Source organism: Garra rufa, chromosome 4 (genome assembly GCF_049309525.1).
Source record: "Garra rufa chromosome 4, GarRuf1.0, whole genome shotgun sequence".
NCBI lineage: Eukaryota > Metazoa > Chordata > Actinopteri > Cypriniformes > Cyprinidae > Garra > Garra rufa.
The window spans coordinates 32,624,049-32,637,559 of record NC_133364.1 but is presented as its reverse complement, the minus strand read 5'-3'; the positions used below and the strand labels follow the sequence as shown (position 1 = coordinate 32,637,559).

At 45.2% G+C, this 13,511-nt stretch overlaps 2 protein-coding genes across 2 annotated transcripts in view; one reads left to right on the top strand and one right to left on the bottom strand.

Moving 5' to 3' along the window:
* The window catches only part of LOC141333833 (uncharacterized), a 376,082-nt gene that overhangs the window by 174,779 nt on the left and 187,792 nt on the right, over positions 1-13,511 (bottom strand). The gene's annotated exons all lie outside the window — the stretch shown is intronic.
* LOC141333827 (NACHT, LRR and PYD domains-containing protein 3-like) overlaps positions 1-13,511 on the top strand; it is a 54,735-nt gene that overhangs the window by 3,756 nt on the left and 37,468 nt on the right. Inside the window, exons 3-5 of the mRNA XM_073838976.1 lie at positions 56-97; positions 913-2,683; positions 2,856-3,029. Of these exons, the coding sequence (XP_073695077.1) occupies positions 56-97; positions 913-2,683; positions 2,856-3,029 (1,987 nt within the window). The remainder of the gene's footprint in view (positions 1-55; positions 98-912; positions 2,684-2,855; positions 3,030-13,511) is intronic.

Below are 13,511 nucleotides of genomic sequence, written 5' to 3'. Positions count from 1 at the left end.
CTTGTTTGTGAGATAGATGTATTCCAGTGAGTAATTCTCTCTTTCTCTCTCACAGTTCAGGCTGAGGGCAATATGAAGACAGATGTCCCTTTAGGAGGTGATATACATATCTATAGGAAATAACAATCACTGCCTGTAAATGGAAACAAGGGAAACTATTATTGCAAATAGCAATTACAGAGCCAGACACATCAGTAGCAGATTTTATATAAAAATATAGAGGAGAACCGAGTGTTTCTCTAGTTTACAATGGTCTTAAAAGCCTTAATTATACATATTCCCCCGGTTTCACAGACAAGGATTAAGCCTAGTCCTAGACTAAAATGTAAGTCTGAGCTGTTTCAACTGAAACAAAATTGCACTGATTGATCTTAAAATATATCAGTGCCTTTGTTTTGTCTCAAGATGCACACCTGTAATGTTTTTTTTCCAAGCATGTTTATAAAAATGATTTAAATGTCCTAATTGAACTATGGCCTAATTCTGGCTTAGTCTAAGCCCTGTCTGTGAAACCGGGCCCTAATGTTTATTAAAGTTTACCATCAGGTGGAACTGTAATCAAATTGATTCATTATTATCAAGACATGATTTCAATCCAGATGTAAAGGTTCATTTAAGTAGATCAAAACTTGAAAATATAGCCTCACATCCTGTTTGATGTGCCAGATAATGTGTTAACCATTCATCAGCTCCATCAATACAATGACTGTGATCTGGAAATAACCTAAAAACATATTCAGAAATTTTAAATTGACACCAGGCTGTTATGGATGGACTGTGCTGTTTTCAGTTTCAAAATTTATTTAATCGGTCTGCTTCAGTTATTGGTAATGGTAATCATGTGGATATGAATATATCTGTACAATATCTTTAATGATTTTTTTGTTCAAACTTTTTTATTTTTTAATACAGAGCTGCAATACATCTTGGAAACTCACAAAACAAACATGAAGAAGAAAGCAGAATATATTTTTGAGGGCAACAAAGACAATGAAGCAGAACTCAAGGCTGTTTACACAGAACTGTTCATTACAGAGGGAGATATGAAAGATGTCAATCATGAACATGAGATTCTGAAGATTGATGATGTTTTCAAGAACAAAAAAAAACCGGGCAGACCTATCAAATGCAATGATATATTTACTGAACTGAGGAAAAACAATGAAAAGAAGATAGTGCTGACCAAGGGAATCGCTGGTATTGGAAAAACTGTCTCTGTGCACAAATTCATCCTGGATTGGGCAGAAGGTGTATCCAATAAGGATATACATTGTGTCTTCCTGCTTCCGTTCCGAGAGATTAACTTAATGACAAATGAAGATTTCAGTCTTCATGAGTTTCTGCTGGAATTTTATCCTGAACTGAAGGACCTGGAAAAATCAAAGATATATAAGGAATGTAAGCTTGTCTTTATATTTGATGGACTTGATGAGAGTCGCCTGCCTCTGAATTTTAATACTAGGTCTCTGAATACTGTTGAGAAAAGATCGTCTGTTGATGTGCTGTTTACAAGTCTGGTCAAAGGTAAGCTGCTTCCATCAGCTCATGTCTGGGTGACATCACGACCAGCAGCAGCCAATCAGATCCCTCTTCAGTATGTGGGTTTGTTCACAGAGGTGCGAGGATTCACTGACCAACAGAAGGAGGTGTACTTCAGAAAGAATGTCACAGATGAGAATCTGTCCTCCAAAATCATCTCACACATTAAGATGTCTCGCAGTCTCTATATCATGTGCCACATTCCTGTGTTCTGCTGGATCACATCCACAGTACTTCAGGATATTCTCATTGAGAACAATGCAGAGAACATCAGCACAGGACTCACTGAAATGTACATTCACTTCCTGCTGATACAGATGGAAATAAAGAACCAGAAGTATGATGAACAAAAAGAAAGAGAATGTACAGAGCACTTGAAATTAAATAGAGAGATGATTTTGAAGTTAGCCAAGTTAGCATTTGAACAACTGAAAAAGGAAAACATTGTGTTCTATAAGGAAGATCTAAAAGCATGTGGTATTGATGCGAGTAAAGACACAGAGTTCACAGGAATGATTGCTGAGATCTTCAAAAGGGAAAGCAGACTTCATGAAGCAAAGGTCTTCTTCTTTGTACATCTGAGTGTTCAAGAGTTTCTTGCTGCAGTGCATGTGTTCCTCTGCTACCTGAACAAGAACATGCAAGAGCTTCAGTTTTTCTTTCATGAGCCCAAGGAAGAAATCACATTGCTGGAACTACTGCAGAAGGCTGTTAATAAAGCCACAGAGAGTCAGAGAGGACATCTGGATCTGTTCCTGCGGTTTCTGATGGGCATTTCACTGGAATCCAGTCAAAACCTGCTCAAAGGTCTGATCACACACACTGAAGACACCACAGAGAGCATCACAAAAATAACTGAATACATTAAACAAGTACAAAACAGGAATGTATCAGGTGAAGCTTCAGTCAACCTATTCTACTGCTTACTTGAGCTCAAAGATCATTCATTATATGAGGAAATACAGAGTTACCTTAATTCAGATGAACATCCAGGAAAAAACCTCTCATCTTCGATGTGTACAGTGCTGACCTATGTACTGCTGATGTCTGAGAAGGTGATGGATGAGTTCAACCCAAAGAGGGTAACGTCACCTTCAAACTACAAGAGACTCATCTCAGCTGTGAGATGCTGCAGGAAAGCTCTGTGAGTATTTTCACTGACTCCTGTTCAATAAAAAGTTTTTTTTACATTACTAAACAATTATTTATCAAAATACTATGTGAAATATTTTCTCTGATTATGGAGAGTACAATAAGTTATTGTTAAAAAAATTGAACATTAGAAAATAATCTGGCTAAACATTCTGTTTTGGCAGATTTGATGACTGTGGTCTTGATGAAACATGCTGTGAAACTGTGTCTACTGCTCTTCAACAATCAAACTCACATCTGACAGAGCTAGACCTGAGTAGCAATCACCTGCAGGATTCAGGAGTGAATCTGATTTATGATGGACTGAAGAGTCCACACTGTCGACTAAACATACTGAGGTTTGACACTCACATTGAATCACTATGTTCAAATATGTGGATGAAGAGGTGTTTCATAACTATAGATAGCAGATTTTTCCCGTCTATATTGTAGTATGATTGTATTAGTGGCATTTTCTTCAAAAACAGAAGGCAGGCAATGTCTACCCAAAATTACTTAAAAACCATCCTGGAAAACCTGGAATTTTGTAATGCAGTTTTCCAGTTATGAGAATCAAATGATGCTTAAAATTCCCTAAAGAATTCATTGAACAATTTGTTTTAAAAAAACTGTTTCATCAAAAAAAAAAAAAAAAAAAAAAAACAGGGGTCAGCCATGGCCTAATGGTGAGAGAGTTTGGCTTGTAAACCAAAGGTTGCCAGTTTGATTCCCACACCAGCAGGAATTGAAGATGGGGATTGTGAAGAAACAGCGCTTTTCCCACCTTCAATACCATGACTGGAGTGCCCTTGAGCAAGGCACTGAACCCCCAGTTGGCTGCCTACTGCTCCGATGTGTGCATGTTTTTGTTCACTTGTCACTGCTGTGTGTTCACTTGGATGGGTTAAATGCAGAGGACCAATTTCGAGTATGGGTCGCCATACTTGACAATACGTCACAACGTTCACTTTTCACTTTAACACTTTCATGTTCATTTAAAAACATGTTCCCTTTCCATAAGGATTTGATTATTACTAGAGGTGGGCCGTTATCGGCGTTAACGTGCTGCGTTAACGTGAGACTCTTATCGGGCGATAAAAAAAATATCGCCGTTAATCTATTCTCAAAGTTGGGTTGGGAGCTGGGTCTAAACTACGTAAGCTGTGATGACCTTCACCTTGATAGTTTAGCGCGGATGTCTACCTAGCCGAGTTGAGTGTATGATGATCCGTGATCCGTACGGACCAAACCGGTTCGGCACGCATATGATTAGCGGATTAACTGTTAAATTTAACCATCATAGAGTAAATGTTTATAATTGGCACATGTTTTGTGTTGCCAATTTACCAATTCAAACAATTTAAAAAGGGAACACGCACGCCGACGCACACACCTGTAGAGAGCACGCACACCGAGAGAGAGAGAGACAGGGAGAGAGTGACAGAGAGAGACAGAGAGAGGCGCGATTCACACAGATTGATTCCTCTTTAACTTCTTTTTGAACGGAAACACACATACAAAGTCATATCTTAATACCTGTTTTGGTATTCTGGTAAACACAGTCGGTTATGTCTTCAGTGAACTAAAACAGCTGAGAAAGAGATGCGTGCCAGTAGTCGGTACGTGCATTATGCCTTAAAGAGACAGCATCCTATAAATACCTGCAGTGAGAAGCACTAGTTATTTACAATTAATTATTAAATTTCCGCACCTGAATTCTAGGGTTATTGATTTTATTAGTAACTTTATGTTGTATTCATTTTTACTTGTTATTTGTGTAATTGTTCTTGTTTTGTTACTGACTTTATTAGTTCAGCTAGTAGTGTTTGCTGTGGATTAGAAGTAGCCTACTTAAAGTAAGCATTCAGTAATTAGTAAAAAACAAACTTTTTTGTTTTGTTTTGTTTTGTTTGTTTTTTGCTGATCCGAAAAATGATCCGATCCATGACTCCAAATCCATGATGTGATCCGAATCGTGAGTTTTGTGATCCGTTGCACCACTAATATCCATGCCCTTGCGCATCTGTGTATTAATCTGCAACGCGCACATCGCGCAGCCTTTTACTCAGAAGTAGGCTACATGCAGTGTGGAAATAGTTGGTTACACAAGTTTGTATAGTTAATTGTGTTGTAAATGCAATTGTCAAGCAGTTTGTGATGCATTTTGGAAACAGGAGATGGGCCCCTGGTCTAATGCGCCACCTGGCTTCAGAAACCCGTTCTCAAAGACTTACTTTTAGTAATTTTTTGGTTAGCACACATATTCTGAATGCCTTCAGAAGAATTCAAATTAGCCATTTTAATCTAGATTAATCTAGATTAATTCCGAAATTAATCTAGATCAATCTAGATTAAAAAAATTAATATATGTCCACCTCTAATTATTACAAAAGCTTTTTCACTTCATCAGTAAAATCCTCAGCACTGAGGATCATATTATTATTGGTTCTTGCCTCATTTAACCCTCTGGGGACTGAGGGTGTTTTTGGGCCCTGAAGAAGTTTTGACATGCCCTGACATTTGTGCTTTTTTCAGTATCTTAAAAACATATGAATGGCCCAAATCTGATTATATTGTAATCAGCACAATTTGGGCTACAATAATATGTAAGCAACATGAATGTACATGTTTGTGTTTTTGAGAAAACAACGTTTATGCGTGCTTAGCGAAAAACAAAATTTTTGAAGTCACTGAAATAAAGTCATGAAACACATACAGAATATTTGTTCACAAGACTTTGAGAACTGGATGTGTTAGGCTAGAGTTTTTTCTATCAAATGATGTGAAAATCATCTCGTTCACTTGTTTACACAAAACAGTATATTGATTTAAATTTTTGAAGACACTTTTTGTTTAGAATGGCTGTATGCAAAGAAGGCGTGAATGATCATGAATAATGCTGTGATTCACACCTGAGAAGACAAAGACCTGCATAATGAGCCGCATAATTAGTTATTCAGTCAGATGACTGAGAGGAACAAAGGAATGAATGAAGGAGGAATATAAGGACAAAATATGTTTGTAGCTTATTTTGAATAGATTTATTTATCAAGAAAAATAACTTGAGATTCACTTGTGAACTTCTTTAACATCTGAAGATGGTACAGTGCTCTCAGGAAAACAGTTTGAGGAGACTCAAGTAAATGTCAGCAGGATTCATGTGTTGAGCAGGTTTCCAATCACTAAAAACAACAAAACAAAACATCTGTGAGCATGTTAATATCAGCAGCATCATACTATTTATTTATATATATATATTATGATTTTGTAGTCATAGACCCACACATTTTGTACAAACGTAAAAAGGACATTTTATATCTGAGAAACTAATAAAAATTGTTTATCGTGTTAAACATCCATTCGAGAACACAGTATTAATACATATTGACAAAACATACACTAAGTGTAAACCCTCATATTACATCCTACTGTTGTAAGATACATTAATAACTAAATAAATAATTATGATCTTATAGTCAAACATAAGCATGCTTTGTGTGAATACAAAGAAACTAGGCTATATTATAACTGTTAAGCTTAAATGTGAACACTATAACCTTTATATTGCATCATTCTTTATTGAACAGACTATTAAAAACACATCGTGAGTCATTTAGATGCAGTGAAATGAAACGTACTTTATAATGTTTCACTTGCTGTAGTCAGGAATTATAGTTGGCAAAAAGTCTTAACTGGTAAAATGTTTGCACATTCTGTCACAGTAATAACTAACAAGTAGGCTAATAAGAGAGAAAAAAACTTACTCATGTCTTCTGAAGTACGTTTTATTCCTGACAGAGTCTTCTTCCAGAAATGACTAACTTGAACGAAGTTTCTCCTTTGTTTACCGTGATGTGGGCGTCTACTTTTGGCGCTGCGCCCTCACGTGGACGATTTGAATATGAATAGCGAACAGCTCGTGGGCGTGATCTAATTATAAAATAATGAAGCAGACCGGAGAGACTGGACATCGTGTTGGTTTCTCATGATTATTTTATCACAGGATATTTGTTTTCGGTAAAACTTACTTCATTTAAAAGTATACATATCAAGCTTTGTCTAGACATGTTGCTCATGTCTCTGTGTTGTATATTGGCTGAGTTATAGTATATTTTACTGATGCGTTTCTGAATGAAGATCACGGAGATCAACGCGGCAGACAGCACACCCTTTTTGTTTTCTTTATTTTGCAAAATCACAATGTTTTTTTGATTTTGTGAGCATATACAAATAAAAGTAGACCCTTTACAGATTCAAATGATGTACTGCTTTTATCTGTACAATCAGAAATGACAAAGTAATTAAAGTTCCTTTTGGGAAACTGCCTCAAAACGCCCCAGGGCGTTTTTCGTCCCCAGGGGGTTAAGTTTACTAGGTCTAGATTCAGTGCATTGACAACTTGACAACAACTGTGACCAAATCATTGACTCACTAAGTTAAACTGGATCAGTTTGATTCATGAAAATTTTGCTGCAGTGTTGCACAGTTATTAGCCTAACCCTAAGGAATTGAGGCATTCTTCATTCATTGTCAATGTAATTAACAAATTTTTATTCTATAATCAGTTCATATATAAAGTGTTAGATAATGTTCTGTAAACAACCGCACATAGTTCCCCTTCAGTCGTTTCACTACGACGTAACATATGGGAACTCGCTTGAGAGTCCAGTCATCTCTGAGCCTTATTCAAAAGGCCAATGAAAATTGGCGAGTGGCATTTGCATGCCAAGCCACGCCCTGTACATACAGGTATATAAGATGGTGGCATGCAGCCAGTCATTCAGATTTTTGCTTCAGATCCATTCTGCGTGAGCCTCTAAAAGAAGAACAAGAAAACTATGACGACGTTCCTGCGAGTTTGCTGCCGATCGAAAAGAGCAAACATCTAAAAGAGTGTTTTGGCAGCCGCCAGCGGGATCCTGCGGGCGGCCGTTTTCACGGCCATTTAAAGCCTCCTGCTCTCCAGCGAGCGAGCCCTACTGAGTGCCGCGGTTTCCTCCCTGGGCAGACCGGGACTAAAAAGAGCAATTTCACACGGCTGTGTAAAACTTTCTTTTCAGAATGGTTTACCGTCCGTGCACTGCTGGGTGTGGCAGTTTCCTCACCCCTGAGGACGGACATGAACACTGCCTCACAGGCCTGGGCAGCGTTTACGGATGGTTTGTGCGTTCACTGGGTAAGCACCAACTCATCGTGAGGTTCCTGTAAGGTGCAAGGAGGATTAACCCTCCCAGACCGCACCGTGAACCCTCTTGGGATCTCTCCGTCGCCCTCTGCGGCCTACGAGAGGCCCCATTTGAGCCACTTGCGTCAGTTGAGCTGAAATTCCTGTCACTTAAGACAGCGCTCCTGACTGCACTGGCCTCCATCAAGAGGGTAGGGGACCTACAAACCTACGTATATGTACATATATATACAGGGTGCGTTTTGTGAAATAACCAGAGGGGGGGATGCTTTTAAAAACTTATTTTTCTCTCTCCATAGGCAAAGGTTAACAAAACTAGTGTAATCTGTTAACAACGCGCATTACATACCCGTCTTTTTAGGCAAGAACCAGATAATGAGTGTTAGGTCATGAAATGTTTTTAATACGACGGAAACTGTATTATGTGATCACAATTTAATAAAAACATTGTAAGTTAGCTCTTTAAATGGTAATGATATATTTTCAAACAACAAATCAATTTTATAGAGAAGGTGAGCAAGGTATCAACGGAGCTTTTTGGAAACTCCAAATCAGTAAATCACTGCGTCACAAAAAGATTCACCGTTTCGAAGCGCTCCAATCGGATTGCGAATCATTTGATTCAGAACGTTCAACTTCAAAGCGCGTATGGGAAATTATTTGATTCGGGACATTTCATCCAAAAATAATTAAGCAGAGGCAGGGATGCATAGACCAGAGGGGGGGACACCCCCCGGTAAATCGCACCCTGTGTATATTATATATATATATATATATATATTGTGACGAGCTTCCACGGAGGAATCAGCGTCGCCCTGGCAACCAACCACGTGCACCTGCACGCACTCACCACCGGCTGATCGGTCACAGCTGCACCTCATCAGCCACAGCACATTTAAGCGTTGGTCTAACCCTTCTCTCTTGTTCTCCTATAGAAATGAGCGAGTGACCGATCAGCCCACACTTTGGAGCATGATTTGGACACCCACTTCTCACCTGGATAGAGCATTTGAGCACTGGAAGCACTTACCACGCCAAGCACTACTCAACGGCTCACCGTCTTTCACTTGGTTCATTTGTTTTATTATAAATAAATCCACCCTCCGGGGCCTTGTTTTCTGAAGCCTGCCTTGTCGAGTGGTTCTTCACCCCGTCACAGTGGTGGAGAATGCGGGCAGGTTTGTGAAGAACCACCGGCAAGTTCACCGCCCAGCCCCTAATTTTTTTTCAGTTTTTTGTGCATCCCAGGATTTGGAAGCGGCGCGCTCGTCCCCACCATGGAGTAAGTGCTGAAGTGCCTCACTGAAGTCTGCATCCACCAGCAGCAAATCGTGGAACACCTCGCCACTCGCATGGGCCGGACGGAGGAAGAAATCACCGCCATCTGTGTCTCTGCCGCCCAGCGCATTCCGCTACCTGACGCCCGCGCCCAGGCCACCCACCTACTGCCAAAAATGACGGCAGAGGATGATGTAGAAGCCTTTCTCCAGGTGTTTGAGAACACTGCCCGACGCGAGGCCTGGCCAGAAGATGAGTGGGCACGCGCCCTGGCACCCCTCCTCACGGGGGAAGCCCAACGGGCTTATTTTTCGCTTCCCCTGGCCGCAGCTGAAGATTTTACCGAAGTCAAGCGGGAGATCCTAGCGAGGCTCGGCCTCTCACCCATCTGCGCTGCCCAGCAATTCCATGACTGGGAAGTCAAGCCCCGGGTGCCAGCCCGTGCCCAGGCCGCTGAGCTCAGCCGCATCGCACAACACTGGCTGCTGGAAGGAAACCCCACGGCAGCTCAGGTAGCGAAACGAGTGGTGGTCGAGCCTCCTCCGCGCTCTCCCCCGCACCCACCGGCAAGCCGTCGAGATGAGGAACCCCACCACCCTGGAACTCGTGGAGGCGATCGAGCTGGCGGATGCTGTCCACCACCGTGAGGCAGGGGACCGAGTGTCGCCGTTCCCCCGGAGGGTGGTCCAGGAGTGACGCCCACTCGAAGGCGCCCAGCGGCCAGTCAGCAGGCCGACGGTTCCCCCACCTCGTGACGAGCCTATGCCCAGCGCTGAACCACCGTCACCCCCACGAGCATGGCTGGCAGGCTGCATCTTACATCAGCGTCTTCCATCGGGAGCCCCCGAAGCAGATGTGATGGTGGAGGGGAAACGGTTCAGGGCCCTGTTGGACTCAGGCAGTGCGGTCACCCTCATCCAGTCCCGACTGTGTGAATCCCGAAGCGACCAGAAAACTTACCTCCCCATTACCTGGGTGCACGGGGACACTCGCCAAGTACCAGCCCAAACCATCACTATCTCAGCTCCTCAAGGCACCTGGACGGTGGAAGCTAGCCTCGTGAAAGACCTGCCAGTGGCTGTACTGCTTGGGAGGGACTGGCCCGGCTTTGACCGTCTGCTCACCGCCGCTATTGTCAGCCAGCCAAAAGGGGAACTGTTGAAGACGGAGGCGGCCGCGTGGATCCCGTCACTGCCCAGCCCTGCTCGCCTCCGACAGCGGGAGAGATGGTGAGTCCCCCTCCCAAGATACTAACTTGTTCTATGATGTCTACCAACAGGCTGCTGGAGGGGGCTCTTTCGCCAAGGAACAGCGGGAGGACGACCGTCTCAAGCACTGTTGGGCCCAAGTGCGAGCCATCGACGGGAAGGATGTCCTCCCACGGCCCCATCCTCTCCCGCACTTTGTCGTTGAGAATGGCCTGCTGTACTGTGTCGCTCAGCGGAGGGGGGAGGAGAAGAAATTACTGGTGGTACCACGGGGAAAGAACGAAACCATCCTGGAGCTGGCTCACTCCCATCCCATGGCAGGTCATCTCGGAGCAGCCAACACCACCCAGCACATCCGCGACCGCTTTCACTGGCCGGGCCTGGAGGCCGAAGTGAAGCGGTTCTGCCAAGCCTGCCCGACCAGCCAAACCACGTCGCCCAGGACCCCTCCCCCCAGCCCGCTCATTCAGCTGCCCATCATCGAGGTGCCCTTCGAGCGGATTGGAATGGACATCGTGGGGCCGTTGCCAAAGTCTGCCCGTGGCCATGAACACATCCTGGTCATCGTCGACTATGCCACCCGGTACCCAGAGGCAGTCCCCCTGAGGAAAGCTACCGCCAAGTCCATCGCCCAGGAGCTGCTTCTGCTGGCCAGCCGAGTCGGCCTCCCCGCGGAGATACTGACTGACCAGGGAACACAGTTCATGTCCCGGCTGATGGCGGATCTCTGCAGGCTGCTGCGGGTAAAGCAGTTGAGGTCCACAGTTTACCACCCGCAAATGGACGGCCTCGTGGAGAGATTCAATCAGACCCTCAAGCAAATGCTGAGACGTGTCGCAGCAGAGGATAAACAGGATTGGGATCTCATGCTCCCCTACGTACTCTTTGGAATCCACAAGGTCCCCCAGGCCTCAACTGGCTTCACCCCCTTTGAGCTCCTTTTCGGCCGGCAACCACGTGGCCTCCTGGACGTCGCCAAGGAAGCTTGGGAGCAGCAGCCTGCCCCTCATCGCACCATCGTCGAACACGTCCGACAGATGAGGGAGAGAATCGACCGAGTGATGCCGTTGGTCCGGGAACACCTGAGTAAGGCCCAGCAAGCGCAGCATCGCCACTACAACCGGGCAGCCCAACCACGGGAGTTCCAGCCTGGAGACCGCGTCATGGTCCTGGTCCCCAGCTCCGCCTGCAAGTTCCTGGCCTCCTGGCAGGGGCCCTACACGGTTCTGGAGAAGGTCAGTCCCGTCACCTACCGGTTGAGGCAGCCCGGTCGACGGCAGGCGGAGCAATTGTAGCACGTCAACCTCTTAAAGAAGTGGGTAGGGACCCGGGACCAAGTGGCTGCCCTTAGTCTCGTCGTAGACGTCAACCCCCATCTCTCGGCTGCCCAGAAAGCGGAGCTGCAGCACCTGGTCAGTCAGTTCCAGGATGTGTTCTCTTCTCAGCCCGGGCAGACCAACATAGTACAACATGACATCAAGACGCCCCCGGGAGTGATCGTCAGGCAACGGCCTTACCGAGTCCCAGAAGCTCGTCGGCAGGCTATTGAGGAGGAAATTCAACAGATGCTGATGTTTGGGGTAATAGAACCATCCCGGAGTCCGTGGTCCAGCCCCATTGTGATGGTCCCAAAGCCGGATGGCACCCTCCGCTTCTGTAGTGACTTCTGCCACCTGAACGAAGTCTCCGAGTTCGACGGGTACCCCATGCCTCGGGTCGATGAGCTTTTAGACCGCCTGGGAAGGGCCCGGTATATCAGCACCCTCGACCTCACCAAGGGCTATTGGCAGGTACCCCTCACTGAATCAGCTAAACCTAAAACCGCCGGAGACCAAAACCCAGGTACGATCCTTTTAGGGTTGACGGGGTATTACCAATGTTTTATCCCCAACTTCTCCTCTTTAGCCGCCCCCCTGACAGACCTGACCAGGAAGGGGCAGCCGGAGAAGGTGTGTTGGACCCCCTCTGCGGAAGAGGCCTTTACCCGGATCAAGACAGCGCTCACATCCTCGCCGGTACTCCGTGCCCCAACTTTAGCTGCCCCTTCCTGCTGCAGACGGATGTCTCCGACACAGGACTGGGAGCCGTCCTGTCCCAAATCCAGGAGGGTGAGGAGCATACGATCATTTATATCAGCAGGAAGCTGTCCCCGGCCGAGAGGAAGTACGCCACCGTGGAGAAGGAAGCCCTGGCCATGAAGTGGGCAGTCCTGGAGCTCAGGTACTATCTCCTAGGCCGCAAGTTCACCCTGGTCACTGACCACGCGCCCCTCCAGTGGATGGCCCGCGCCAAGGACACCAATGCCAGGGTGACTCGCTGGTTCCTAGCGCTCCAGGACTTCCACTTCGAGGTGCGACATCGAGCCGGGGCTACCAATGCGAACGCCGATGGCCTCTCGCGGATCTGGACAGCTTATGCAGGTCTGTCGGGGGTCATTCCCCACCCTCCCCTCATTTCACCCCTACTATCTCCGTTTGTTCATAGGACCAGGACGACGCTTGGGGGGGGGGGGGTGACGAGCTTCCACGGAGGAATCAGCGTTGCCCTGGCAACCAACCACGTGCACCTGCACGCACTCACCACCGGCTGATCGGTCACAGCTGCACCTCATCAGCCACAGCACATTTAAGCAGCACATGTTGAAGCAGACAGTTAGACTCTGGTCTAGAGCTGGATGCAGCGTTGGTCTAACCCTTCTCTCTTGTTCTCCTATAGAAAGCAGCCAGTGACCGATCAGCCCACACTTTGGAGCACGATTTGGACACCCACTTCTCACCTGGATAGAGCATTTGAGCACTGGAAGCACTTACCACGCCAAGCACTACTCACCGGCTCACCGTCTTTCACCTGGTTCATTTGTTTTATTATAAATAAATCCACCCTCCGGGGCCTTGTTTTCTGAAGCCTGCCTTGTCGAGTGGTTCTTCACCCCGTCACAATATATATATATATATATATACACACACAGATTTAAAGCTCCTGAAATCTATAATTCAGACATTCTTTACAACTTCAGATTACTTTTTCTTAAGTAAGTGCACCTGTCACTTAAACTGGACTGACTGAATATTAAACATATTAATCATGTTAATTACAATGCCAATCAATGATGAACTCACTATTCGTATAAACTTTTTGTCATTGTTAGGTAGGAGATTTGTTAGAGCAGG